Genomic DNA, 27,830 nt, shown 5'->3' with positions numbered 1-27,830 from the left:
GAGTGCACTGGTCGAGTTAGTGCTTTGTTCAACGCGATCGTAAAGGACCCGCCACTGCTCAGTCGGGAGGGAGTAGCGGGTGCGCTGACCCGGGTCTCCATGGACCTCCAGAAAACGACGAGCGAAAGCCAAGTCGCGAGAGCACTTACGAGAAAAGTATCGAAAGCGCGCTAATCGTCCAAGGACACACGGCTTTTTATCATCGCAGTTGCTACACCGAGCAAGATGGGGAACAAGCGAGCAACTGCCTTCCTTTTTACCTCGAACGCAAGTGGGACACGGCAGACCCGCAGCAGCCAAGGTAGACCACAGCGGATCGTCGACGATATAACGTGCAAGTGAGACCCCCACACCGAAGACAGACTTGAAAAGAGATAGCTGGCCAAGGGAGGGTTCCTCCACACTACTTACGATTTCGTCCACATCAGAGTTGCGTTGATTTGGGGAGGAGGGAGGTACGCCAAGAGCATCGGAAACCGCGGCAGAGGTAGAAGCGTGAGGTGCAGTCATGGCAGTCGAGTTTTACTCGGGTGATGACAGGCAGGAGGATAAAGAAGGCGGACGGGGAGGGGAAAACGAACTTATAAACGAAAAAAGTTCGATCACGTGAAAGCCACATGATATTTCGAAGTGAAACCTCCTCGGAGGCTCGGAGGAGTAAAAGGGGGGGTAATGTCATGCCCTGCCCCAAAAGCTCCCCTAGTCACTCTCCTAGACATCCCAGAACAGCGTATCAGCTCCCTTACACCTCCCAAATAACCTCCCACAAAACCTCCATGAACCACGGAACCCTAACTAACCTCCCCACCAACGCTAACCTCCATCTGAAGCGGCAGCTCCGCGATTCGCGTACGCCGCCGGACAATCCCCTATCAATTTAGCCTCATGGGTTCCGCACTTCACGCCAACCCCATTAGATGCTCGTTTATTACAATGTCCCGTTACTATTCAGCCCACCTATATAAGTATCCTCTGTAACATAAACGTCCCTAGCTTGGTATATTTTGAACACACACCCTTTACATAGGTCCAGTCCCTGTCCCTTTGTACCTGCTACCTATACGGAATTCTCTCTACTCTCTATTTCTCTACTTCTGTTTCTCTCTACTACTGTCTATCGTCTCTCTGATCGTCTATACGATCGAATATACGCTTTTACTTCAAGTCTAAGCCTTCCGAGTGAGTCTCCAAGCTCCCTCGAACATTACTAAAGCTCCCCAACGCCTACCCGCTTGGTGAGCTACCCTTCCCCAAACCTCCCAGAGCTCCCTAGCTACTTCGTAAGCTTCGGGACCTCAGTCTAGGTAACGTCGAAGCTACCCCTCACGTCGAACTACGTATTGCTTCTCCGTTACCACCTCCCACACTCGAGGACGACCATCCCCAACCCCAGCCCCCAGGGACCTACCCTCCCTGGCGTATCCCTTCTCGGGAGCTTACACCCTCGAGCCCCAGTTGCATAAATTACCTACTCGATCCTATATTGACGTTCTAACGAGTACAACTCCTACTACGCAATATCGTACGGTCCCGCACTCTTCTTGAACCTCCCTACGCATTAGGGACCTCCCTGGACCTCCTAGGAACCCCACAAGGGTCACCATCTCGTCGTTCCAACCACTACTAGGTCATTCCCGTCCTCGGTCGCGGTTCTCGTAGTTCCCTTCGAGCTCCAGCCTGCTCCTAGCACGCTACAACATAAGCCTTCGCATACCAAAACCTACCCTAAGACCCATTTTGACCCAGGTCTTACAGAGAGACGGTGATGGGAAGGCGAACCTGTGTTCAAATAATCAGTGAGTAATAATTAAGACAAAGGCTCAAACAAAACAACGTACCTCTACTTCCCACTGGGACCTCCAACGCACGGACGATCACTTTACCTGCCAAAACCTCCTTACTTTCCCCAGTCCCAACAGCCTTCGCGCCAGCATACGTAACTAGTATATAGTACTTCGCCCAAGCGGTGGCGCGATATAAGGCGTCGCCAGACTTCAAGAACGCGTGAGAAAGTTTTTCGTAGTAATTGGCCTTCGTTGTCGATTTTATCGTTAACAAAGAGGAAGCGGGTGCCGATCCAGCCTCGGAGCCAATACCGGAAGCTGCTTTGGCAGTAACGGAACCACCAGCACCAGCGGCAGTAGCGCCGACAAGGGAAGAGTGGTAGTTGCAGGGGCGCCAGCAAAGGTATGCAAAGGCCGAACGATCTGCGGCATCGAATTTGCCATCGTCAGCAGATTATGTATATCCTCAATGCTTCTAAAAGCCTCCTGCCAGAGCTCCAGTTCCACGCTGGCATTCTACTGTGCGAACCTCGTATCTAAACGCCTTTGCAGCGTATCCGGGTCCCCTAGATTGATCTGACAATGTCCCGCTCTAGTCGCAGCTGCCCCTGCGGTGTGTAATTCGCGCTGTTGAGTAGCGTATTTCCCTACATTCGCTAAATGAAGGCGAAGAGTCTCGCGTAAACGACGAAATTCGGTTTTACGGTTGTTAATAAGACAGAAACGGAATGCTTTTTGAGCCACGGATTGATATATCGTTTCAAGGTGAGCGGGGTTTTTGAGAGTTTCGAGGGATGGGCGGTAGGATTCCCAAAGGAATTTCAGAGATGGTGTTATCAGAGCACGTGAAGTGCGATCCGAGTGAATCGACGAAGCAGAGGACGGTGAGGAAACGGAAGAAAGTAATATGGATTCCGGTGTGGATGGAGCTTTGAGGTCATCAACGTCCCCAGCTGCTCCACCACCGAGCTCAACCTCCTTAGCAGCGACTTCTCTAGCTTTCTCTTTTGCCTCCACGACCTTCCCTTCTGCCATCTCAATAAACCTACCCACCACAACCTCGATACTTCCCACTTTCGTATTCTGGGCAAGATTCTTATATTGGATCAGCCCCTCTTTTGCTGTTCTTCCTTTCCTTAATTCCACGCAAAGTTCCATGAATTGTAGCGCCAGCGGCAGTAGCGCCGACAAGGGACTCCTCCTCCTCGGCGCCCATTTTCTTGCGGAAGTTGCCCTTGTTGCGGAGGGACATGCATTCGGAGATGGCTTCGTAGGCGTGGGAGAGGATCTATGAGAGTAGGAGAGGGTGGAGGAGGAAGAGGGAGAGGGAATAGGAGAGGGGAAGGGAGGGAGTGGAAGGATAAGTAAGGAGAGAAAAACAAGACAAAAGGGAATTGAAACAAACCTTAACCCTGACCCCCTTGACCCCACGCACGGGCGTCAACCGACTCGTTCTAAATGTGAGGCGGCCGCTCCCGGTGGAGGCGACCATTCGTATTTTGGGCTATTGCATCCGCCCCTCTTTCGCTGTCCTTCCCTTCCTCAATTCCACGCAAAGTTCCATGAACCGTATCAAGATAGGCTCCAAAGCCGTGACCGGGGTACTTCGAAAACGCTTCGACAAAAATGCTTCGGCGAAAATGCTTCGACGAAAACGCTTCGGCGAAAACATTTCTGAAAGCGACTGAAGGGCAGGATGAGTTTGACCAACGGAAACGAAGCCTTCGGCTTGTTTTAGCATGGTCTCAGGCTTGGAGAATGGAGCCATGGTGGTAAGATTCCTTTCTCTTAGAACTGATGTCGAGGTGGAGGACCTCGATGTTGGGATGTGCGAAGAGGAAGGTGCTGGTGGCAGAAAAATTGACGGAGGAGGAAAAAAAGCGGAGATTAGCAAGTGTGAGAGAGGTGAGAGAAGGCCAACAACCAAATAAGAACAGGTCGTCGGCTGAGAGGAGGGTTTGAGACGAGGAAGAATGCGGGCCGCAATTTAAGCGCCCGCCGGATTTGGAGCGACGCGTTATCCTAGAACACTTAGCTCCAAATCCGGCGGGCGCTTAAAGTTTTGTCTTAGAGCTTTTCCCTCCGCTCATCCGAAGCAACTTAGGAAGTAAGATATACTTGAAGATTGGAAAGAAAAGTAAGGTTTCACTTTTATCTTGGAATGTTTGGCTGGTAAACTTTGCTTATTCCTAGACTTTTGCCTCATAGTAATGACTATTTTAAAATTATCTGCTGCTCAGACTTTAGCCCTGCAGAGTTATCTTGCTAGAGAAGAAGCACTTCCTCCTGCTCTGCAAGAGGTTCTTGCAGCTCTTCCTTCTAGTAGAGCTGGTCCTCAACCTGTTCCTCCCTCTTCCTGGCCTGTAAGTTAGTATCCCTTTGTTGCCAAGATTGAAAACTAAACATACAGGTTTTTTAAGTTGAGACAGGTGTTCTGTCCTAGTTGTGGTCCAAGCCTCAAGGGGAAAGCAAGACAAAATCTCTCACTCACCCTGCCTACTCCCAAATACTGTGAAGTTAGCATTGAGGCTAGAATGGAAGGCTCCAACTCAAATACACGGACGCCCTCGGGGTCTCTAACTCGCCCACCTTCTCCCCAGCCTGCATCTCCCCCTCCTTCTCTGCCTTCCCAGCCACCCTCCGAAACGCCTGACCAGAGCTCTCTCGAGACGCCCCATGGAACGCCCCATGGAACGCCCCATGGAACGCCCCACGGAACACCCCACGGAACACCCCGTGAATCACCTCTCGAGACGCCTCTCGAGATGACTCTCGAGACACATTTCAAGACGCCTCTCGAGACGCATTTCGAGACGCCTCACGGAACGCCCTGTGAATCACCTCTCGAGACGCCTCTTGAGACGCGTTTCGAGACACCTCACGGAACGCCCCGTGAATCACCTCTCGAGATGCGTTTCGAGACACCTCTCGAATCGCGTTTCGAGACACCTCTCGAATCGCGTTTCGAGACACCTCTCGAATCGCGTTTCGAGACACCTCTCGAATCGCGTTTCGAGATTCCCCGTGAATCGCGTTTCGAGATTCCCCGTGAATCGCGTTTCGAGATTCCCCGTGAATCGCGTTTCGAGATTCCCCGTGAATCGCGTTTCGAGATGCCTCTCGAGACGCCCTGTCAATCGCGTTTCGAGATGCGTTTCGAGATGCGTTTCGAGATGCGTTTCGAGATGCGTTTCGAGACGCCTCACGAAAGGCCTTCTGAGACACATTCTCTGCAGTTGCTTTCCCCATCGCCCCCCTGTCAACCGGCACCTTCCACGCCTTCATCTGCGTCTACTCTTTCTCAGTCTCTGCCTGGGTCCCCTCTGAAGGATCAGCCTCCCCCAAGCAACAGAGATTCCCAGCCCTCGAAGAGAAAGCGTACTAAGAAAAATCCTGGGAGAACACCTGGAGGAGGATTCGAGGATCCAGGACCAATTGCCTGTCCTAGGAAAAGCATTAGAACCAAAAAAAGGAGGAGAACCGATACCTATGACTACGAGGACAACACAACGAGCCGATTTGCTACAGGAAATGTAGCGGCCGAACCTTCGAAGGATGTTTCAGTAGACCTTACCACTCAATTGGCTAGGATTTCTTTCGGCACCCAGACTACTGTCGGTCACGTAGATTATTCAAGCTGGGTATCGGGTCTGAAGGCAATCATGGAAGGGACTTTAGACAACGTTAAGGACTTGGCAGTTTCCTCTTTACTCAACATTGCCCGTCGCTGTAACCTAGCTTCCAAGGTTGACGGAACTGCGCGGTTTGTTCGAATGTTGAACGAACTTTATTTCGCGGCCAAAGTTAACAGGTAAGGTTTGAAAATATTTTAGGAAATATCTCTAACAGGTCAGCTTTCTAGCCGCCTGAATTTGATGAGATTGAAGGATAATAGTCGTCGGCCTAAGCCTACAGAGATATACAAGTCTCTCCAGACTCATAGTATTCCTGAACATAAGAGCCGCAATTTTATGTCTGCAGGTAGCCGATGGGCCTTTTTAGCCAACGCTGGTAAGCGCTAAGTTGATATTCTCTATCCTTGGACTAAGTGTGAGGCATAGGCTCCCTTTACTTACTGCTAGTAATTGCCTTCAAAGGAGAAGATGAATATTTCCGCAAGAAAGCCTCCGTAACTGTTATACAAGCCTTGTGCAACAAGGTTAGAGCTCCTAGTTCATCAGGTGGAGAATTTCCTATTTGCTCTGGTTCTGAGAACTCTTCTTATTAGAACATTCGCTTATAGGACTTGCGGGAGATATTATTAGACTCAACCTGATTCCTGTTCTGGCAAATCTTTGAAAAGAAATTCCTATCTCAATTCCTACTCTATACCATGGCTCTCTACTGAGGAATCTTGGTTTATCACCTACCTTTGATTGCGGAGATCTAAGAGTGAGCGACAATTATTTCGGATCTTTTTTTTTCCAGTGAGTAACTTTCTGATTTATTTACGCTATATACTAACTTTAAAGTCCCAGTACGTTTAGATCTCTTCCAAGAGATTGGGAAGCTTGGAAGGCATTTGAGCACTTTCCCCAAACTGACGATCATCTTATAAGCACCGCCTACCTTGAGAGAAGATTTCTTCTTTTTTCACCTAATGAGATTGAAGCTGCTCAAGCTCCCTCTGCAGTTTCTGAGATATCGTCCTCAGAAGAAGAGCTTCATATTCAGACTCTCTCCTCTCCTCCTCTCCACATAGTTTTTGATCGCATGGGTTTCCAGGCTCAAGATATTGCCGGCGCGCATCAAGTACTTCAAGCTCCCTATAAACCCTATAAAACAAAGGAACCTTTTCCCAAGGATTACGGGGGTAGAAGCCGTTGGACAGAAAAAGAAAGATATTCGGCTCTAAATTGTATTGTACCAAGCTCTTTGGAAAATTACGCCCAAGAGGTGAGATATCTTGTTTGCTTGGTTGAACTCCGAGGGATAATCAAATCTTTTAGATGAATAGGCGTTTCGATAGCTTGGGACAGCTCTCCGATACCCGTTATCTCAAACTTGATAGAAAAATTATTGAAGGGTAAGAATTCAACCTTTTGGCCTAGATCTTCTGTCTCACAGGACTATAGAAAAGTTGTTCAAGTTTTCGACGATAACAAAGATTTGTTATATACCCTGGATACTACTATGCCTGCGCATCTGAGGGAGAGTCTGGAAATAGCCATACAAGCTTGCTTATCAGACACCTCTGCTCAATTCAAGAGTCAGGAACCTTCCTCCTCAGTTGAAACTGCTTCCTTTTCATCTCTGCACTTCACCAATCAGACGCGATATTTGACTCATGTAAGTTTTCTGTTTTAGTCTCTAGAATCTCCCCAACTTTCATCCGACCAGGGTTACAATGCTCCTAAAGATATTCATCCTTTGTACCTGATCAACGCAGAAGGGGGAAGGATGAATCATAGTCAACTTCTATGTCATCCTTCCGAAGACATTCAGAAACTATCTGGGCCTTACGCGGATCTTAAACAGAGTTTGGAGGGAGTTCTACGTTGGGTAGTTGAGAAGGTAAGCTTGCTTTTTACTTTTCTAGCCTGTTTATTTGACAAAACCTTAGGTTTTGCTCATCCATCCTCACGTCTTTCAAGAACTTGTGGCTTCGGTGGATGTCCTCCCCTTGCAAGACACATCTCCGGTCTCTCCTTTTACCAGCATTGTGTTTAACATCAATGTCGGAACTCTGGCACACCGCGACCAGAACGACAAATCTGCTTGCATTTGTATAACTGTGGGTAACCCCAAAGGAGGAGAATTAGCCTTGTACGAACCGCGCCTATTACTAGAAACTCAGAACGGAGATGTAGTGGTTTTTTTTTCTGATAAAATCACTCATTTCAATCTACCTTACAGCGGTACTAGGGGATCTATAGTTGTTCATGGGGATAAAACAGGAATATTGTATCAGAAAGACGGTTTTGGCTGGTTCGAAAATATTTATTTTAATTAATTAGGTAGTTTGTGCTTACCCAAGAGAGTCTATATAGTTTGTTTATATCTGTTGAGTAAGCTTACTGCTCAGACGTTTACCCTTACCTTGCAATGGACCAGGACACTATTTTTCTCCAAAATTCCTCTTCTTTTTCTCCTTACCATCCTTGGGTCGACAGTACTCATGAAACTCACGAAACTCTGGTAAGAATTTGATTCCTAGAGGTAAGTTAACAAGCTAATTATTCTAGACGGAGAAAGAAGCTAGTTATCTCCTAAGGATAGCTGATGCTCAACAAACTTTATGTGCTACTGAGCAAGCAGCTTTAGATCAGAAAATTCAAATAACTAAGCTTATACTGGAACTTCACCTCTGTCGCCAAAACAAACTTCGTTTAGAAAACTCTAAAGCTAGGAAAACAGCCTTGGATATGCAAGAGATCTTGAACGACTACGGGAAAAGTGGTGAGAATCCATATTTCAAACATTTTCTGTCAGGCGTTCAAGGATTGTACTCTTTAGATGGCTCTTCTCACCAGCGCAAGACTTATCTTGCTACAGCTCCAAGCTCTCCTCCCTCCATGAGACTGGATATCGGTGATGATAGCGATAGCGATAGCGATATGGGTAGTGAAGCTTACAGAGGAGACGATCGTGATATGGAAGAGCCTTGGGAAGAGAACACTGAAACAACTTCCACGAATGAGGGAAAGGACCAGAATACAGAAATTCTTTACTTGGATCAAGGTATTTTATTTTATTTGTTTGAGTTTTGTTTTGACGAGCTACTTTAGGACTCAGAGTGTTCCAATATGGAGGTGCTACAGGCGGGCTTGTATTGGATTGAGAGACGAAATTTGTACTTTGAATAAGATTTTTTTGTCTCTATTTTATACTAGGCAAGTTTGTACTAAAGATGTTATCTGGGGAAAGTGAGGAGCGGAGCTCGTCGAGAATTGTGGGTCCAGTTGTACACATTACGTTTTCCTGCTTTCTTTACTGTTGTTGCTTTCTCTTCTCTGCTATCGCATTCTCTTTACTGCTTTCACTTTCGCTTCTTATGAGTAAACAGCCTGACAAGAATTCAAAGTCTTCTTTGCCTAGTACGTTTTCTTTTCCTACCTTCCAAACGTTCAGCTAAAGTATTTTATACAGAGGTGATTTTCACGAGGTTTTTTCGGAAAACTATTCTGAAAAGATTTAGAGGTCTAGTAGTAGAACAACTAAGGGTAAAGGGGGACATGCCAACCAAATGCTTGAGGCAGCTGACAAGATGTCACTTCCTCAACGTTCCTCCTCTCAAGGTCCCAATACCGTTTTCTCTAACGACGCTGCTTCAAATCCTATGGCCCCTCCCTTAGAAAAACCAGTATGTTCTTACCAGTAGTGTTTCTTATATTGATCTGGCTATCTATTCAGAAACGGGGACGAGGAAGTAGGGGAGGCAAGTCAACCACTCAAAGTAAAGGACAAAAAACTTCTTCTGAGCAGCCCCCTACTCCCAAGTCTCTGCCTACGATTTCTCCAACTACGGTTTCTCCTACCTCTGGATATCCTCCCCCTCTTCCTTCTATGGGTCGTCAAGTGCCTCTTCCATCAAAGGCCCCCATTTCCGAAGCTATTCGAAGGGAACAATCAGATATTGTAAAGGTTTTATCTTTTCACTAACTAAATCTTCCATTAACTAACTTAATAGAATCATAATCAATTTAACTCTTCTTTTTTCCGAGGTAAACTAAATTGACTTCTACTTGTCTGCTTACAATATTTTGTCGCAGGCTGGACTACTCAAGATTTTTCGAATTCTGTTGTGACTGTGCCTGGTGGTAATGCTCCCTTAGGTCTGGAAGAAAATCGTACAACTCTCCATCTTCCTGATGATATTTGGGGAGGGGGAGGGGGAAGGGGAAGGGAAAGCGGAGGGACACAGGGCGTAGAAGATTTTCCTCGACCTTTTGCCCCCGGAGAAGGTAACTTGGGATACAGAAGTACAGGTCCTAGCGACTTAGAACCCAGTTATAACAACCAATACGGTTGGGGACAGCGTGGAAATTACAGGGAAAGTTATGAGAATTATGGCGCAGATAATAGAGGAGGAGGTTACAGGCGAAATTACCACGAAGGAAACTTCGGAATGCAGGATGGAGGCTACGAGGGGAACTTAGGAAATCAAGGCAGAGACTACGGAGGATGTTACGGAGGATTTTACGGGGAAGGTTATAAAGGTCCTGATAGCGGTTACGGGGGGTATAACAGAGGCCTTTATCAAAACTTCGAAAGAAATTATCCTGGGGGAAGAGGATACGACCATTTTTCTCAGTCTCATTCCTTACAGGGGTTTATCAAAGACGACAGAGGTATGAAAGGTTTCGAAGTAGCTGAGAGTGCTAGGACAGGTTTCCAAGAAGCTACCCATCTCGGTACTGCTCAAGCTTCAGAAGTAGCTCAGAGGGGAGTTTCTTCTATTACAGAAAAACTCAGAGAACCCACTGCCGAAGGAAGGTCCTTTTATTCTTATGTTAGATATGGAAGTCTAATTGCCCTTTTAGATTCTGAAAAAACAAGAAAGTCTTTGGTTCGTAAACCTGCGCCTACTCTTTCTCCCTTGTTAACTCAATTTCTAGCTTGAAGGGGAGGCTGACCCTGCCACTGATTTTATCAAGAAGCGCAAGCGAAATTTTCCCAAGCCACCTGATCCTCTAGTTCTCAAAAGTCACGCTAAAAGCCAGATATCTGCTACTGAGGAAGATTTTGAGGAGGAGGAACAAGCGGAGTTTGAGCACGATCCTGACGCAGACGAGGAAGAAAACGAGGAGGAGAACCTTGGAGATGAAGATAGTACTTTAACTTCACGGGAATATAAACGTGAGCAGTTTCTTACTCAGACATTGTTTGAGTTTAAACTTTGAGGTTTTAGGCTATGCTTCTACAGCACCCCAATCTGATTTTTACCCGCCATCTTATTCAGCAGCATTAGGTTCTCATTCACGGCTTGGAGCCATTTCTCGTGCAGTTTCTCGAGCTGTTTCTCGTCCAGTTTCTCGTCCAGTTTCTCGCGCTGTTTCTCGTGCTGTTTCTCGTGCAGTTTCTCGTGCAGTTTCTCGTCCAGTTTCTCCTTTGCCTACACGACCTGCTTCACCAGATTTAGTCAATTCTTCTTTGTCCAAAGGTCTGTTTGTTCTAGGGCCCCTGCGATATTACAATTTCTCTGAAAATTTTCCAATATAGGTCTGTTTCTGTAAAATTCAATACGGGTTATTTAATAACTTTCTGCAGACGCCGAAGATGCCCCAGAAGCAGCAAATCCTGCCAATTCCAAAGGTATATTTATTTTCATATTTTACTTTGCCTTATATTTTACTTGCCTAGGTCGTAAATCTAGAGCTAACTCTACCAACGATCCTACAAAGCTTCTTTTTTACACACCTCAAGCAAAAAAAGTAATTACAGGCTCTCAGTTATATATGCACCGGGCTATGGTTCTCCAAGGTCCTTTTCTAACGATGGAGAACCACGAAGCTCTACTCCTCGATTGTCTGGATTGATCAATAAAGGAAAGAGGGGAGAAGGGACTCCACGTCGAAGCAGGTGCTTAATTTTCTACTTTTGTTTTGATTCAGATTGATTATTTGCTTTATTTGTTAGGATACATCGATAAACACAAGGGGGATATCATTGTATTTGTGAGTTATTTGCTAGTATTTCTAATTCTTTCTTACTTTGTGTGATATACTAGTTGTATAAAAGCCAAAGTAGTTTCAGAAATACGCTGAAGAGACTAGCAGAACCGATAGTCATTAGTCAATATGGACTACCTTTACCCAGGGACCAGGAGCCAAATACAGGATTTAACGCTTCTCAACTGGGAGAACTTACAACTGCGTATGTGAGCAAGCTTTTGGAGAAGAGTTTCTTCTTGCAAGATGGAAGAGACGCCAACGTAATACACTATTATAGCCTTCTTAGTCTTCCTAAATGACTTCTAATAATTTTGTTCATATTAGGGCCGAGTCAACAACTTCGCTCACCCCTGCCTCAAGGAAGTGGTGAAAGTTTTATTTTATACCGGTAACAAGGCTTTAGCAAAAACCTTCCCCAAGGATTTTGGGGCAGAGGTACCTCATGGTGCCATTGTTCTAGCTTCCATGCTCGTTGAGTTGACTGTTATTAATCGTATCTGCAGCAATCTTTTGACCCCTTTATATTTCAGATTCGATACTGTATTTCCAAATACGAAGATGGCCCCAAGCCCCGGACTATTGATTTTACCACAGCTTCAAATCTCGAGTATCACAGGCTCTATTCCGATATGATTACAGCTATGCTAGGGGAACCTTATCATTCTTCCAAGTTCAAAACAAATCTAAGGTCCTGGGCGTCCAGTTTTGGGTCAGTTTCGTGGTTTAATAGGTGCTTTGTAACTGACCGCTACTTTAGTTTGGAAGCTAACTTGGAGCAGGGCAAGACTACCCGTATGAAACATATAGATCTTTCGTGAACTGTACAGGTAGATTTATCCTTATCAGAAGGCTTTTAGTTTACGGTTTCTCCCAGAACTCACCAGTCCAAGTAGCCTGATACGATCAGAGGGAATACACATTGCAGAGAAGCGATAACAAAGAGAAAAGGGATCAGCATGTAAGTAAGATACTGGCAAGCCTTGGAAATGGAAGATGGAAGGCGGAAAAGGAGGAGAGGAATTTGGAAGGCAGAAAGGGCCGGAGCAGGTGCGGGAATGAGGGCGGGAGTGAGGGCGGGAGTGAGGGCGGGAATGAGGGCGGGAGTGAGGGCGGGAGTGAGGGCGGGAGTGAGGGCGGGAGTGGAATCGGGGGCGCAATTTGTAAATACGGCCAAATATGGAACGATTATTGTGAATACTCCAAGCATTTGAAAGCAGTTTCAAGTTTGATGGCAAAGCTAGAAACTGCTGACTGTTTTATGTTCTATACAAGTAGAATTTCCAAAGCTTTTCCCAGCGCTCTCCAGCGCTCTCCAGCTAGTATCCTTTCTTTCAGTGCTTTCAGTGCTTTCAATGCTGGGAAATGCTGGGAAATGCTCTCAAGAGCTGGAGAACATCGCCCAGGTTTTGCAGATGTATCTGATATACTGATTACTTGGCACTACATAATATCAATGATGAACATCCTGACCCAAGCGAGGTGCAATCCACGACAGTGGAGCCTAGTTGTGAGAAGTCACTGTTTCCGCATTACTTACGTACAAAGACCCGAAGTTTAGCGCGTGCTGTTTTTCTTCACCTTATCCCTGCCTCATCCTATAATCGTCCTCAACGTGCAAAATGCCACGAATCAGAAAAAGTCAGTAAACCTTGTAAAATATCGGCCAACCAATGTGACGTTATTCTACTTATAGAGACGAGCAAACGTGGTTCTACCAACGATAGAAAGAAAATTTCTCAAAAGGTTAGAGAGAGCAGGAAGAAAAAAACCAAGGCTGCGAAAAAGAGCGTTGAATGGAAATCCAGTAAGATTGCCGTTCAACGCGATATCCTATTGACTTGCTGAATGTCTTTTAGAACATAAGAAAGACCCAGGAATCCCGAACACATTTCCTTACAAGGACCAGATTTTGGCCGAGGTTGCAGAGCAACGTAGATTGGTGACTTCTTCGCACCATCAACTAGATAGCAAACTCAAACTCATTGTAACGAATCAGGCTGCCGAGGAAAAACAACATCGAAAAGATGAGAAAAAAAGAGCACTCAAACATGTTGCTGAGGATGCACAAGACGATAACATCGAGGAAGACGATGGCATTGCTAGCATTAGCGCCAAACGGTTAACGGCCAAAGCAACTAGCAAACCTGCTCCTGAAGCTGAAGAAAGCGAAGGCGAAGACGAACCTCCTATCCTGATCAACCGAGATTTACCGCATCTTCACGCCGTGTTGGATGAGGCAGACGCTGTGATACAGGTGTTGGATGCACGAGATCCGCTTTCATTCCGCAGTTCGTACTTAGAGGATCTCGTTCACTCTAAACCTGGTCGCAAGACACTTTTCGTGCTGAACAAAATAGGTACGTCGCTTATTTACGTTCCGCGAGCGAAGTCATCCGTTGAAAATGGTTTCACAGATTGTGTTCCTCATGAAAGTCTGGTCGCTTGGACTTCTGCCTTGAGAAAGCAACAACCAACTTTTCCCTTCCGTTCGGCTTCCTGTTTTCTACCTGGAAACCCTCTCGCCCAACTTAATACAAAAGGAAAAGGAAGAGCGAAGAACCCTGTCGATGATGCACTTGGTGGAGATGCTGTACTGGAGTGTCTTGGTCATTGGGCAGCAGAAAAGGAGAATGGTTCATCATTGACCGTAGCAGTAGTGGGTGTCACAAATGTAAGGCATCCTTCTACCGTCCTGAATTTTCAAATCATTAAACATGTTCTTTGGCAGACTGGAAAAAGTTCGTTGATCAATTCATTGGCAAAAACTACGGTCCTTCCAGTATATTCTCTGGCGTCCTCTCCTCGTGGACCGACCACCACCACCATGCCACAAGAAATAACCATCCAAGTTGCAGGCAACAGAACGCTTCGGGTCATCGACACCCCTGGATATTCTTGGAAAATAGACAAAGCTTCTTCAGATTGGGATGAAGTGCGTGCTCGAGATATTCTATTGCGCAACAAAGGTCGTATAGATCGATTAAAAGATCCGTCGGGTCCTGGTGTGTCTCTTTGCACTCAATATACATACCTTTCCTTGATGGAATTCCGTTAGTTACTCATCTTGTATCTCGAGCCAATCCGGAAGACCTTATGTTACTCTACGGCCTTCCAACGTTTCCCAAAGGCGATGTGAATGTGTTTATTTCCGGAATAGCGCGTTCTCAGCAGCTAGTACGAAAGGTCGGTCCTGACATTCTTTCAAGTGGCTGAGGTCTAAACGTTTGATAGCGAGGAGTGCTACATTTGACAGGAGCGTTGAAAGTTGTCCTCCGGGATTGGTGCATAGGAAAGATCCATTGGTATAGCATGCCGTCCTCCAATCTGGTTGTGGACACACCTTCTACCGATGCCCGGTTACAGGCGCTTTACGCCAAGGCTGACGAGGCTCTAGCAAGTCTAAAATCTCGCAAAGCTATGCGTAAGGCTGGCGGGCTTGTCAAGATATCTCCGGGGCAGGTAGAATCGAGGGAGGTCATATCTGAAGTCCCGTATGCAGAATTGATGGAAACCAGTGATGGGGAGGATAATGACGGTATCGATGTCGACGAAGCAAATCATATAGAGGCAGAAGAAGATGAGGATGAGGAAAGTGAGGAAGATGAGGATGAGGAAGATGGAGATAAAGAAGAGGTTGAAAATGAGGAAGAGCTGGAATTTGAGGATGAAGAAGTTGAGGTTGCTCCACCTGCTTCGAAAAGTCAAAAACGAAAGCGCGCGGATCCGATATCTCATCCACCAAACAAGAAGGTTTCATTCGTTGCTAAATCCCATGCCTCGAAAAATAAAGCGATCTCAAAAGCCGATGTTTCTGCAGTTTCGGAATCGTCGACACCGAAATCCTTGTCAGCCAACCCAACCACAAGAAAAGCTCTCAAATCTAGTCTCAAAAAGATGAAACCGATTGCAAACGCTTCTTCCAAAAACCGACCCCCCAAAATAAGGTCTGATGAGGGAAACAAGGAATCCTACGATTTCGGAAAGTACTTTTGAAGCCAATTGAATCTGTAGTAAAGCTGGAATGGAATTCATGTTGCTCGGAATGATATTATGATCATATCCGACCTGGCCTGTCGTTTTTAAGACAACTCCACTGACGTGCCTCGTGGGACGTTGTCCGCTGCCTTTCATCGTTCTGGTGCGTCATGGTACTTGTCCAAAGCACAGTTTGTGAGGGTTCCTGGGTGCGTCATATTTACTGTTATGAGGAAACTATAAAACACGCTGCGCCTTGGTAGCAGCCTCGCCCTTAGTAAGTCCTCTCTAGATTAAGTTACCTCTGATACCCTTTGATACCTCTTTATAGTAATCTTTGAATCCAGTCTTGTTGACATTACTGCTCTGCTTCAAATTCTATCTCCTCATCATGAATCCTCGCTGTAAGGTTCGTAAATGCATACCCTGGCTTTTCGCTTGTAGATTCAATAGTGACTGCCAGGATATTACACGCTTTGGCCATAACAATTGCTTCATTTTACGACTTCCTATCGAGCTACAAACCCAAATATTCATAGAATGTGCTTCATATCCTTACGGTCAGCTAATGATTGAACATGAAGTCCCTCAAGTCCTGCTCCTGGTATGCAAATACTGGAGAGATCTAGCATATGCCACTTCTCGACTTTGGTCATCATTCGAGATCCACTTTGGAACATGGGAACAGAACTTCAAGGGGACGGAAGGGGACGCACGGATTCTCTCGCGAGTTAGGCTGTGGCTCCGTCGTTCGGGTAATTATCCCCTACACGTAAAGCTGTTTTACAAGCCTCTAGCTTCGCGAGAGGGAACATTATCTCGCTTCCCATCCGAAATGTTGGTGCTTCTTATGCAACATTGCTCGAGGTGGCAAGACATCGAGCTGTCGATGCCAAGTTCCTGCTTCGCGCCCCTTTCAAGTGCCGCACCTGCACTTGACCTCTCGTCGCTCAGTTCGTTGGTACTCAATTCAATTCCTTCCATCCACTCGGAGTTTTTGGATGTCCGCAACCTTGCTTCGAACTGCGGGAAGCTCACACGTTTACACATCAATTTCGAGTCAGGTCGTGTATTAACGCTCGACGATTGTGGCGTTATTTTTGCACAGCACCCCAATTTGAGCTGCTGTAAACTTTATGCTCAATGCCTTTTCGATGGATCATCGGAGCACTCTGGACACGCAGTAGATAAATTTATCCTGCCGGCTCTATCTGAATTGCACCTCAGCGTCTACAGTCGTTCGAGCCATGGTTTAGACAATTCGTCCAGTCCACAAACAGCTCTCACGATGTTTCTCAATCGTCTTGAGCTGTATGTGCTCATCTCTCTCCGTATTGAATGGTTTGTCGATAACGATCGGTCTTTGTGGACCTCTTGCCACCCATCCTTTGTGACATTTTTGGAGGCAGTGGAACCAACACTTGAAACTCTTAGCTTGGGATATCTTCCTTTGTCTGAGGAACAGCTGATAGATTGCTTAAGAGCAACCTCGTATGTAACTTCTGCGGAGCTACTCTTCAGCCTTGGGGAAGAAATCGAAGGACCTGCTATCACGGACAAGCTCTTGAGAGCATTGACTTTCATTTGCCGAAGCGGGTCAACTTCGATATCTGAACCTTTACTCTGCATGCTCCAGTCACTCACTCTTCAGTGCCATGGCAAGGGTTGTTCTGAACAAGAGCTAGTACGTTTCCTTAATTCTAGGTCGGATAGGCAGCCGCATACACTGCAAACTCTCAAACTCCAGACTCAGAGCCCCATCCTAAGTGGAGGGTCACGATGGATAGAGAGTGGTATCAATGTTATCGAGGATTGTGTATAAGCCAATTTTGAATAGACTTTGAAGCATAGAAATATGATCTATGTTGGACTGTATATATCATACCGTACTTGTGCCTCTTTTTTTTAGCTCAATGTTCATGTCCTTTCAACATGCTCTGCTTGTCCAAGGAAAATATTATACTATACAATTGTGCGGATATGATGGACGAAGACTACCCTGTAGTTTGATCATTCTGTGGTGAATTAAGCACCCTCTCCAGAATAGCTTCGAACAGTTTCGAGGATGAAGTAGATTTGTACCGGAGCATTAGCGGAAACGAAGTCGTATTCCCAAGATCAGCTTGAGAGGCAGCATCCCCATTCGGAGGGCTCGCATCCAGAAGTGTAACGAGTTCAGTATCAACAGGAAGGCTACCAAGAAAGGTCAGACCTTCCCGATGTGCCATGGCTTCTCCTCCACCTGTCGAAAACACATTGCTAACTTCTCCGCAACACGGACAGACGTATCCACTCATGTTCTCGATCAGACCCACTATAGGAAGGTTGACCGTTCGCGCAAAAGATATACATTTCATAGCATCATTAAGAGCTACTGCTTGCGGTGTGGTCACAACGACGGCGGACAGTTTGGAGTGAGCAGGAGCCAGATGTTCCATGAGAGATAAGTGTTCATCGGATGTACCTGAACCAAATTCATGTCAGATACAACAGAGGCAACGGCATTCATTATTGTATACCTGGAGGTGTATCAATGATCAGATAGTCAAGCTCTCCCCATCGGACATCGCCGAGGAATTGCCTAATCATTCCATTCTTTTTTGGCCCCCTCCAAACGACTGAGTCCCCGCGTTTTTTCAAAAGGAAGCCGACACTCATACAGGAGAGTCTACCTTCTGAACCATCTGCAAAAACAGGAACCCATCCATCACTGCTCTGGTATACAGGATGTCCGTCCAAACCAAGCATACGAGGTATCGAGGGCCCAGTGAGATCAACGTCGAGAATACCGACTCGAGCATTTGGTGAAGAGTTATAGAGATTCAGAGCAAGCTGAGTTGAAACAGAAGATTTGCCAACGCCCCCTTTACCGGATAGCACGATTATGACTCGTTTGATGGTTTGGAATCGCTGTGGTATTCGACCTTCGTTGGACGCCATTGCAGTGTCGGAAAGGAAAAGGTATTACTTACTGATCATGAACATTTGTGAAGATGAAGGTGTGATGAATAAGGCGTCAAAATGCCTGCCGGTCTGCCAAAAATTTCCTGAAGGAAATCTTGACTTCCGTCTCCGCTGCCCTTCTAAATACGATGCCTCGAGAAAACCGGAAACGAGGGAAGAAACACAAGTTCAAGACTACTGACGAGACGATCCCGTACGCCAGCTCCGAGCCTCAGGCAGAACTCGAGCCCCAAGTTGGCCCTTCCTGGATCGTTACCGCTTCCGGGGAGGACTCGGAATTCAACCCAGAGGCTCCCTTCGGTTATGTCGATGCAGATGTCAAGGCATATTTCCGCACTGTCGATTTACAGATCCGTGAATGGCAGGAAGGTCAACAAGAGCACTTAGATGGTGATGCAAACGTCGATCCCAATGCAGGTCAGAACGACCGTAATCAAAATTTGATTTATTGTCTTATACTTTTTACAGAAAAGCACATGTTCTTTGTCGCTGCACTCAGCGAGATGCGAGAGAAGGAGAAGCAATTAGCAACTGACCCTGACTGCTCAATAATTCTGGAGAGGATGGCGTATTCGATGGATGACTTTGTGCGCAGGGTGTTTTTGGACAGTTTATCTGGTTCGTGAGTAAACTAATGAATCTAGATCGTGCAGCCATTGCTAAAGTCATGTAAAACAGCTTCGAAACCCTAGTCAAACATCGTTTTGCGTCTCATGTGTGCCAAACCCTGTTCAGTGTCGCTGCCGAAACAGTTGCGCGCGAGGTGTGTTCTGCTTGTCTCTTTCTTCATTTTACTCCGAATGTTCAGTGCATTTCTTTAGACCATGGGTATCGTAGCGCCAGCTTCTGAGGCAGCCTCCGAAGGCCACCTGCGAACTGCCGTCGATCTCATTCTGGATATATGCAAGGTTGGTCTCAACGCATCATCCTTCGACTCAATGTGAACTCAGTTGCAGGAACTACTGCCATCTCTTGGCTCCCTGGTTATGGATCCGTTCGCTTCACATGTTATTCGTGCTCTTCTCGGATTACTCTGTCCTTCATCAAATCACACCTCCGACGAAACCTCCCAAGGAGCGATGCGGTCTAAAAAAAGTGCACACTGGAAATCCCGGCAGGGACCTCTGATGTCTGTCTTCAACGACAAGAAGGGGAAAAGCAAAGAGGTGACATCCCGTCAAATGCTCCCAGAGTTTCGTACTATGAGTCAAAGATTTGTCGAAGCCATTCGGAATGAACTAGGAGATAATGAAGTTCGTGCATTGGCCGCAGATAAAGTTGCTAGCCCTTGCTTACTGGTGAGAGCATGAATAAGGCGAGCTATCGCTCAGTACTCAGATTTCTCTTCAGATGCTCCTCAATGTGGAAGCTGAATTGGAAATGGCTGACGAGCATGGTTCTTTGATGGACCGAGTGACTGTCGGTGCTGTTTCTGCATCTCGTAAGTCCTCTATCTACTTTCTCACTTCCTGCTCACCTCGTGTCTCCGGTGTATAGTCGATCAGGACACCAAATCCATTGACCCATCCGATTACCTTGGAACCCTCTTTCGAGACCCAACTTCTTCTCACCTACTAGAGACTGTTCTGTCACGAGCGTCCGCTAAACCGTTCGCATTAATCTGGAACACATATCTCCAGGGTAAATTGCCTCGACTTGCTATTCATCCTGTCGGCAATTTTGTTGTAGCGAAAGCGTTAGAACGAGCTGATGTCAATCAGTTGGCAATCGCCTATGAGGAGTTGCAGGATGTATGGGAGAAGATGATTAGTATGTTTCTACGTCCATTTACTCAATTCAAGAATTGTATTGATGCATGTTGTTGAAATACAGCGACGTCCAGGACAGGCGTTTTGCGCGCTGCGGTGGATCGATCTGTTGCTTTGCGGACTTCGGAACAGGGTGCTACTGAGGTAAACTCGCTCTTGGATCAGCCCATTTTTTGTTCAGACGTATATCCTTAGGCTGCATTCTCGGCACTGAACCTTGCTTCAGATGAAGACAAGAAGTACCTTGTGCCATGTATGCTATCTTTAAAAAGGCTGTCGGTGCGCTTGCGCTTGATTCTTTTCCACCAGACCAAACCATAACCTTTCGTACCCCATTCAGGTGTTCATTTCATCTAAAAGCGCACAACCTTCTTCCTCATCCACTCACGAGAATAAGCGTAAAATAGACAATGAACCCTCTACACAGTCAAGTATCCAAGGCTCTCTATTACTCCAAAGTTTGCTCAAGCTTTCGTCCCCGCATAACCAACCTGTGATAGACAGGTATGAATAATGTATCTTGTTGCGTCATTTGAAGTTGAGCCTGATTCACTTGATGCCAGTTTGGAAGCCCTCGATTCATCTGAACTTATTAAAATTGCACATAACGCAACGAGCTCCAGAGTTCTCGATGTCCTCTTGGACTCTGAGACGGTCCCGATCAAAGTCAAACGGTCCTTTGTGCAGAGCTTTATAGGAAATTATCATCTCCTCGTTGATGATCGAATAGGTAGTCGAGTAGGCGATAGGTGCTTTGCTTTCGCCGATACGTATCTGAAGGTATCATTCTCTATCTACAATCTCTTTCAGATGAATCTAATCCTTTCTCTGGATCCAGGAAAAGATTGCCCGGTCACTGATACCCCAAGAACAGACTCTCGCAGGGTCTTACTACGGGAAATTCTTTAGTCGAAACCTCAATCTTTATCTACTCAAGCGTCGACCGGACGAGTGGAAAACGGCACAGTCAAATAAAAAGGCTGAGAATCATTCCAGTTCTACCACTAATGCCAACGACGCAAAAAATGATTCCAAAAACATTCCCTCCGCCGAACTTGCAGATCCTTCTGTCTTCAAAAAGAAACGGAAGCGAGAGACCCGGGTCAAAGATGAGATTGACGAACTCTTCGACTCTTCTCATAACAATAAAAAAAGCAAAAGCCACAAGGTGGCCGCTGTTGACTCTTCTGCAACAATCAAAGTGGCAAAGGAGCCATCTGGTGATACGCTTATGGACAAAGGATTGAAGGATATCTTCGATGCCATTCGTGCAGCTCCAAAGACTGATCATAACAAGGTCAAGGGACGAGTTAAACATTGAAGTTGTACTGTAACGTATACTGTCGTAGAGTTTTGAAAATGACGTCATCATTATCTGATCTTCTTACTTTCGATCCTCTCGTATGGGACTTTTCGTCTCGTTTATCCGCTCTCGTAAACCCGCAAGGTGCAGGGAAGAGCGCGAGCCACTATTAGACTCGGAACTCGAGGAATCACGACAGGTAAAGCATCTTTTTCGAAAGCTCGTACACATCGTAGCAGCACTAGATGCGGGTAAACTGCCCTCCCAGCATCAACTGAACCACCTCATCAAAGTTGCCTTAAAGTCAGAAATATTATATCCAACGGAGGGAAGTTCCAGCCTGGCTGGCCACAAAGTCTTGCTGGACGTGAGGGAGTTTCTCGGACTGCTAGCTGTTTTTGGCTTGGAGAAGAATTGTCGGTATCGACTTCAAGTAATGAGAGAATTTAACCATAATCTAATCAATTCTTCAGACGACGACAAGGTCCAGAATATCATATATCATGCCCAGTGCCTGACTTATACTCCTCCAGAACCAGACGAATTGATAATCCTTGAACCACCCACTGAACTTGATCCTGTCCTCCAACGTACATCCCTTATCACTTCTGAACTTCAAACCGACATTCCACTCTTATTCGCATCCCTCTACTCTCTTCTAGCCCTTTTCCTGACTTCAACGACCTTTCGCATCGTAACCAGCAACCTCTTTCTATTAGCGCGCCAATACTTTTCCTCGTCACTTGTAGAGGGAGTGCGAAAAGTTGAACACGCTGCGGAAATAGTTGCTCGTGCTGCAGAGACGACACAAAATTTGACCGAGTGTGCAGTCAATTTGGTCGATCAAGTCCATGTCGCTGCCGAAGGTGTAGGGCTAAGTGCGATGGGAATAGGAGACGTCGCAAGGGATACCGAACGTGTTGCATTACTTGCCATTTCTGAGGGTGGTCCACTGCATGGCCTGGAAGGGTTGAAAGACCACACGCATGAGATAACTGAACATACGATATGTGAAGTTCAAGCACGGCAAAAGGAGCATGTTGCCCGTCAACAAGATATGAAGGAACCCACAAACAACTTCGTTGATGAAAGTCAACGTAGACAAGAGCAACACCTAGATGCAGATCGTGCTAAGGCCGAAGCCAGTCAAACGGAGGACCGAAAAGACGCCATTATTGAGGCTATTCAACAGGTACTTTCGGCCCTGCTATTGATTCTAATGTACTGATTTTTCCTCTTCTATAGACTCTTCTCGACATTCATAAACATCCAGCCCAAATTTCTGCTCTGCGGACAATTCTCTTACTCACTCGGAGATATATCAATCATTATAGAGCCTTGTGTGCCCTGCGACTCAGGAATCCCGGATCATATATCCCAGAGCTCGATCTTTCTGATTCCGATACACCTCAGTGGCGGCACCTCACATCGATTCTTGCCGCCTCCAAGGAATTGCTGGATCGTTTAACCCGCAGTGGGAATCATGGAGGGTCGCTAGATTCATTACTGCGTGCTTTTCGAGATGTCGTTGTCCTTCCCCTAGATGAATTTGATCAGAATGAGGAGTTCGACGGTCCCAGTTCTCAAATAAAGAAAAGGAATGAATCTAGCCTTCTATTTGAGATCGCAACTTCTGTCAACCTTATCGCGGACTCGGCACTCGGTACGGGCACCAGTCAAAATTCAGATACTGAGCAAGTGGAATACATCGCGTCAAATCTCTTCCGCAGCGACACTAGGGTGCTGGTTGAGAAGGTGCGGGAGGTGAAACGAGAAACCGGCTCTTCATCCTCCCCCTTCTTGAATTCCAATCATATTGAGTCACACCCGATACCAACCCCTAAGCTTCACATCTTCTACCAGGAGCTTGAGACGTTCCTTGCCGCACTCTATGATGACCGTTCTTCCCAACGGCTTGCGCGTGCTCTCGTTACGTTAGGTCGCGATATTCAAAGCTATTTTCAGCCTTCCTCACACCTGCTTGGAGAGGATCTCAGGCGTTCCTCAAAGACGACCCCTCTATCCTCGATCCTCACGACAGTTTTGAACGACCTTATTGGGTATCTTATTCCAAAAGTTGTGGGAGGAGTGATGGACTATCTCTTTTCTCAAAAGAACATTGCTATGACTCGACCCACGACGAATCACTCGTACGATCCAAATCCTGATGCGACATATTCTGAAAGCGTCAGGAGAGAACAGAGATTCCCTCTTCCTCTTCCGCGCGTGGAATTGGTGTCTGATACCAGCACTTTCCCCTCTTCATCTTCATTGTTACCCACTGGCTCCGAGTTCTCAGGCACCACAACAGCATCGAGGTGGTTAGAAGGTGCCCTCGATATGAGATTGATGCACATCCGAATTTCTGATGACAAGGAAATGGAATCGCAGTGGAAGGAAGATAGACTAACATCTTGCTTTCGCTGGTGTTGTTGCTCTTCGCCTCCTTCTGATATCACAGATCCGTATGTCAATGCAGAGGGGGGATATGGGGCTGCTTATATGCGTACCACGGAGCTCGAAAGAGAACTTGGAACTCGGACACGAAATCAAACTGACTTAGCAAACTTGCTCACGCCCTCGTCCATTTCGATTACACAGTGGAATGAGACGCGAGTTGACTTTTTCTCTTCACATACGAAGACTATGGTCGTTGACGCTGAGCCGCTTCTCATAGATCTAAATGTCCCTGGAGAAGACATGAACCATGAAGTGCCAGTCCAGGCCCCGACGTTGGTCGGTTTTGACGTAGCTACGACTTCCGCATCGCCGGTGACCGTTCCTTCAACTTCACCATTGCGAGCACCACTCAATGATATGGACCGGGATCCAGCTTCGGAGGATCCGTACATCGATTCGGACGACCAGCGCGGTCACCTACTTGCCCTGGTTCAAGACAAATCCTTCGAAGAGAGATCTCGAAGCAGAGGTGGCAGGATGAAAACAGAGATCAAGACTCTACACAAAATCCGCGTGCATATTGAGGGAATATTATCTTCCCTCCCTTCGATACTAAATGAACCAAATCATACTTCGAGGGGCGAACCCGCGAACCCGCATCTGTCTGTAACGTCTAAGGTGACCCAACGTCTCACGCTAGAAAATATCGCGTACTATGCACGATATAACGTCCTCAGCACCGTCTTTGGTACGTGGTTGGGTGTCCGAGACGAGGGTGTCTTGGATCTAGAATTTGAATTTCAGGATATCAATGGTAATATAATGGGTGCAGCTAAGTATGATGGAGCTTTTCTGGATGTAGATATCGATCTCGATACCTCTACATGGCTCGAAAATCTCTTCTCTCTTGATGACTCGGGGGACGAATCAGATCCTGAGGCGGATCTTCCATTCAGAGCGTCAAATGTCCGTTTTGTACTCCCGCACACACTGAATATCACTCCCCGCCTCCGAACTCTACCCCGTAGTACCCTCCTCAGCATGCTCACCTCCCTTCCACGAAAAATTCTGCTTGCACTTCTCCTTCGACCTGTAGTGCTTCCTCTAGCAAAACTCGTGATAAGACGAGAGCTCGAGAGTGCTTTTGCGCAGGGTATCGAGCGGGGCTGTGATTTTGTCGTAGGTCTGACGGTTCGTGTTTTCAGGGGAGCAAAGCGAAGAGCCAGGAAGAGAGCGGCGAAGATAAAGTCTGAGGCCGATGTGTTAGCGACTGAAGGTAGAATGACAGCCCCTCCTGATCTTTATGGATCTCAAGTCAGTTTTGGTGACGTTTGGGCCTCAATCATGGAAGTTTTAGGAGAGATCACTGCAGTGGAGGAGGGACCTGAGACGATAGTACACACGAAGATGAAGGAAGCCAGGGCGAGGGGCGTGCAAGTTGAGCATACCGTGGTTGAACTGGACGGTAATAGCCATGAATCGGATAGATCTCAACGTGAACTTGATCAAAGGGTTAAAGACAAGCTTGTCGCAACAAATACGACTACAATAGCAATCGGCATTGCGCCTCAGCTCCTACCAGACAAAGCAGATCTTGTTTCAAACGTTCTGCCTTCGACAGAACCGACTGAAGTCGTCGACGGGGTCATTGGGGCCATTGTTCAGGATGCTGTTGACCAAGCAGGAGAAGTTGTCAAGGATGGGCTCGAGCATGCTGCAGATGTAATGCAGGGTGCTCAGAATGTGGTTCAAAAAGCAGCGGACGTTGCTGAAGGAGTGCGTGAAGGTATAGATGAAGGAAGACAGAGAGCCGAGCAAATGGAGGAAGATGAGTGGGGATGGAGGAGTGTCGCGTTTGATTTGTGAATCGGATTATATCCTGCAACGTTGTTGCATGACAAATTATAATTTTATGACCAGGATGTAAAATATCATGTAAATGTTCGGACCTCAATAAACTGTTGCATTGCGGTACAGATAAGATGGGCACATTTGTAACAAGTTCAAGTTGTCAATGAAATGTATTGGAAGAGGCGATATGAGTAGAAATAACCATGATAAGTTAGGTAGTAGACCATGAACCAAGGGAATTATGCTTCTCTGACTTGAGACAGAACTACGATATTCTGCGCTTACACCTGTGCAGTCATCGGCGTGTGATTTGACTGTCCAGTCCACTGCGGTTGCTGTTGTGGTGGATATTGCATCGACGGGGCAGCACCGCTGTACTCACCACCCGTTGACATAGGTGTCACTGGTACTGCATCTCCGCGAGGAGTTAAGAGGCCATCACCAACGGTAGACGTCCAGGTTTTGTTTCCGCGGTTGGCACCAACGATCGCATAGACAAGAAGGGTAATATTGTATCCCATCACTATAAAATAAAAAAAGGTCAAGGGAAGATGAGTGAAAAATTGATTGTGACTCACGAACTATCCAGGCTAAGAAGCTGAACGCCTCGATAGCACCGAACTCGTGGCACGCAGTGGCCAGGTCAGCTGAACGAAGTAGGGGCATTTAGTACGAGATTTACGAGCAAGCCCAGCATATGCACTCACTGTTGATGTAATTGCACGAATTTCCCTCTCCAAACACGTTTTGTTGTTCCTGCGCTGCGAGGGCAGCAGCAGCAATCCAAAGAACCCACAGGACAAAGACCCATATAAGTTCAACGAGGACCATTGATGTGAAAGCGCCACGGCGAAGGAAATCGATACCAATCCTATTTTTTTAATTAGAAAACAAAGGACGAATAGGTCATGTTGCCAGTGGTAAAAGCTATGAACGCACATAGCAGGCAATGTGATCATAGTCAATACGGCTGCAGCGATAGCCACGGCCGCAAACACGAAGTAACCTCCAAGAAACTCCTCCGACAAGGACGTCAGGTGTGCGGAGATTCCAAGGACAATGATTGCGAACACAGTGGTGGCGACTGGAAACGCGAAAATTAGCCATTAACTTTGGGGTCAGAGCATGGGGGACTGACTGAGCACGGCCAATCTTAAGATAGGAAGGAAGGCCATTGTCGAGTCGTTCAAGGAAAAAAAATCTACTTTGGGGACTAGTGACTCGAGGTACGATCGTCAACCGCAAGAGAAAGACGAAGCGACAGAGAAGCTGGGAGAAATGCTCAGGGTTTCATTTTTTGAAAGCTGTCATTATAAGCGGCGGCCTCTGTTAGCCTCTGTTGTTTCGCTATAAGAAAAGTGATCGACTGATTTGAGGTGATTTGGGAGATTACCAGATACTAAATAGATTACCCCTGATGGCGGTTGGTAACGAATCAGTCGGTAAGCACTAGACGCTCCTGTCATTGTCAATAATTGATAAATTATGAAAGTAACTCTTGTACAGTCTTGTACTCGTACCCATTAACTTACCATCTTTCTTGCAAGTAGGATACTTTAGGCTCCCAGTTTTCAATCTGAAAGAAGAATTTGATTTTATGCCACGAAGAGCAGACTCAAGGGCCTCGAAATCCAGGATAGCAGTTGTGAGATGCCTTTGGTTGACTCGGAGCGCTGGACGCTAATGACGTGCCCTAATGTGCCATGATACGAAGGGATTGACAGCTGCCAATTCGCTAGTCCGGGTCTCAAGGTTTATCAACCCTTCATGCTTCAAGTTCTCAAAGTTGCGGCCGTCGGATGATTGGTTCCATGTGGGTGAAGATGCTCGAGAGCTGAAGCCTGCTGAAGCACTAGTGAAGCCCAGCAGAGCACAGTGAAAGACAATGTAAGTAGTCCAAAGAACTCCGAAGGTTTTCCACTCCGTTGTTTTTCAAGACAAATGGAAGCTTAATTAGCGCAATGCCATTGTCGGAAACAAAGCGGAACGTAGATCCGAAGAAACCAAGAGGAAAGCAGGATTTATGATGACCGCAAAGGGCGGGAGAAAGAAGGAGGAATTTCAAAAACTCGAGGCTGTGAATTGGATGCCGTCAAGAGGCAGGATAGGATAGGATAGGATAGGATAGTTAAATTATACTGGCGAGGTCCGATTCCCGAACGACCAGTTT

At 46.5% G+C, this 27,830-nt stretch overlaps 10 protein-coding genes across 10 annotated transcripts; 6 read left to right on the top strand and 4 right to left on the bottom strand.

Moving 5' to 3' along the window:
- Positions 1-1,404: 1,404 nt before the first annotated feature.
- Positions 1,405-2,942, bottom strand: C8R40DRAFT_1220103 (uncharacterized protein; the record flags this gene model as incomplete). The annotated part of the gene is made up of 5 exons (XM_046233257.1): positions 1,405-1,435; positions 1,469-1,478; positions 1,839-2,031; positions 2,205-2,292; positions 2,314-2,942. The coding sequence occupies 5 exons, from the start codon at positions 2,940-2,942 to the stop codon at positions 1,405-1,407; spliced, it is 951 nt and encodes a 316-aa protein (XP_046080162.1).
- Positions 2,943-4,318: 1,376 nt separating this feature from the next.
- On the top strand, positions 4,319-4,693 carry C8R40DRAFT_1060568 (uncharacterized protein; the record flags this gene model as incomplete). The annotated part of the gene is made up of 1 exon (XM_046225359.1): positions 4,319-4,693. A coding segment is annotated over one exon (375 nt), but the record flags the coding sequence as incomplete, so codon positions are not given.
- Positions 4,694-6,911: 2,218 nt separating this feature from the next.
- On the top strand, positions 6,912-7,479 carry C8R40DRAFT_1010956 (uncharacterized protein; the record flags this gene model as incomplete). The annotated part of the gene is made up of 3 exons (XM_046222852.1): positions 6,912-7,073; positions 7,125-7,298; positions 7,348-7,479. Coding segments are annotated over 3 exons (468 nt in total), but the record flags the coding sequence as incomplete, so codon positions are not given.
- A 4,796-nt stretch (positions 7,480-12,275) lies between these two features.
- C8R40DRAFT_1177190 (uncharacterized protein) lies at positions 12,276-12,605 on the bottom strand (the record flags this gene model as incomplete). The annotated part of the gene is made up of 1 exon (XM_046232639.1): positions 12,276-12,605. The coding sequence occupies one exon, from the start codon at positions 12,603-12,605 to the stop codon at positions 12,276-12,278; it is 330 nt and encodes a 109-aa protein (XP_046080159.1).
- A 412-nt stretch (positions 12,606-13,017) lies between these two features.
- C8R40DRAFT_1060488 (uncharacterized protein) lies at positions 13,018-15,391 on the top strand (the record flags this gene model as incomplete). The annotated part of the gene is made up of 8 exons (XM_046225355.1): positions 13,018-13,036; positions 13,092-13,202; positions 13,255-13,337; positions 13,395-13,755; positions 13,813-14,069; positions 14,127-14,400; positions 14,454-14,581; positions 14,630-15,391. 8 exons carry the CDS (start codon positions 13,018-13,020, stop codon positions 15,389-15,391), a joined length of 1,995 nt encoding a protein of 664 aa, XP_046080158.1.
- A 373-nt stretch (positions 15,392-15,764) lies between these two features.
- Positions 15,765-17,195, top strand: C8R40DRAFT_1177188 (uncharacterized protein; the record flags this gene model as incomplete). The annotated part of the gene is made up of 2 exons (XM_046232638.1): positions 15,765-15,782; positions 15,837-17,195. The coding sequence occupies 2 exons, from the start codon at positions 15,765-15,767 to the stop codon at positions 17,193-17,195; spliced, it is 1,377 nt and encodes a 458-aa protein (XP_046080157.1).
- Positions 17,196-17,367: 172 nt separating this feature from the next.
- Positions 17,368-18,313, bottom strand: C8R40DRAFT_1060379 (P-loop containing nucleoside triphosphate hydrolase protein; the record flags this gene model as incomplete). The annotated part of the gene is made up of 2 exons (XM_046225345.1): positions 17,368-17,837; positions 17,893-18,313. The coding sequence occupies 2 exons, from the start codon at positions 18,311-18,313 to the stop codon at positions 17,368-17,370; spliced, it is 891 nt and encodes a 296-aa protein (XP_046080156.1).
- A 36-nt stretch (positions 18,314-18,349) lies between these two features.
- C8R40DRAFT_1155907 (armadillo-type protein) lies at positions 18,350-21,476 on the top strand. The gene is made up of 12 exons (XM_046229606.1): positions 18,350-18,754; positions 18,806-18,959; positions 19,016-19,100; positions 19,159-19,245; positions 19,294-19,635; positions 19,688-19,778; positions 19,835-20,107; positions 20,171-20,250; positions 20,302-20,385; positions 20,447-20,610; positions 20,670-20,886; positions 20,945-21,476. The coding sequence occupies exons 1-12, from the start codon at positions 18,466-18,468 to the stop codon at positions 21,425-21,427; spliced, it is 2,349 nt and encodes a 782-aa protein (XP_046080155.1). The 5' UTR covers positions 18,350-18,465; the 3' UTR covers positions 21,428-21,476.
- On the top strand, positions 21,477-25,733 carry C8R40DRAFT_1132563 (uncharacterized protein). Its single transcript, XM_046229246.1, has 2 exons — positions 21,477-22,601; positions 22,655-25,733. Exons 1-2 carry the CDS (start codon positions 21,510-21,512, stop codon positions 25,673-25,675), a joined length of 4,113 nt encoding a protein of 1,370 aa, XP_046080154.1. The 5' UTR covers positions 21,477-21,509; the 3' UTR covers positions 25,676-25,733.
- Positions 25,734-25,808: 75 nt separating this feature from the next.
- C8R40DRAFT_794187 (uncharacterized protein) lies at positions 25,809-27,202 on the bottom strand. Its single transcript, XM_046236229.1, has 6 exons — positions 27,054-27,202; positions 26,799-26,996; positions 26,600-26,744; positions 26,368-26,531; positions 26,239-26,307; positions 25,809-26,183 (listed from the first exon to the last, which is right to left on the bottom strand). The coding sequence occupies exons 2-6, from the start codon at positions 26,833-26,835 to the stop codon at positions 25,942-25,944; spliced, it is 657 nt and encodes a 218-aa protein (XP_046080153.1). The 5' UTR covers positions 26,836-26,996; positions 27,054-27,202; the 3' UTR covers positions 25,809-25,941.
- Positions 27,203-27,830: the final 628 nt, after the last annotated feature.

This window comes from Lentinula edodes, assembly GCF_021015755.1.
Source record: "Lentinula edodes strain Le(Bin) 0899 ss11 chromosome Unknown C8R40scaffold_60, whole genome shotgun sequence".
In the NCBI taxonomy this organism is placed as follows: Eukaryota; Fungi; Basidiomycota; class Agaricomycetes; order Agaricales; family Omphalotaceae; genus Lentinula; species Lentinula edodes.
This window is presented reverse-complemented; position numbering and strand designations above follow the sequence as displayed.

Coding starts and splice junctions, on each gene's coding strand:
- C8R40DRAFT_1155907 (XM_046229606.1), top strand. CDS start 18,466: ATGCCTCGAGAAAACCGGAAACGAGGGAAGAAACACAAGTTCAAGACT. Junction 19,246..19,293: donor TCATTCTGGATATATGCAAG/GTTGGTCTCAAC, acceptor ACTCAGTTGCAG/GAACTACTGCCATCTCTTGG. Junction 20,251..20,301: donor CGGAACAGGGTGCTACTGAG/GTAAACTCGCTC, acceptor GTATATCCTTAG/GCTGCATTCTCGGCACTGAA.
- C8R40DRAFT_1132563 (XM_046229246.1), top strand. CDS start 21,510: ATGGGACTTTTCGTCTCGTTTATCCGCTCTCGTAAACCCGCAAGGTGC. Junction 22,602..22,654: donor TTATTGAGGCTATTCAACAG/GTACTTTCGGCC, acceptor CCTCTTCTATAG/ACTCTTCTCGACATTCATAA.
- C8R40DRAFT_794187 (XM_046236229.1), bottom strand. CDS start 26,835: ATGGCCTTCCTTCCTATCTTAAGATTGGCCGTGCTCA. Junction 26,532..26,599: donor ATGATCACATTGCCTGCTAT/GTGCGTTCATAG, acceptor TTAAAAAAATAG/GATTGGTATCGATTTCCTTC. Junction 26,308..26,367: donor TTCGTGCAATTACATCAACA/GTGAGTGCATAT, acceptor TACTTCGTTCAG/CTGACCTGGCCACTGCGTGC.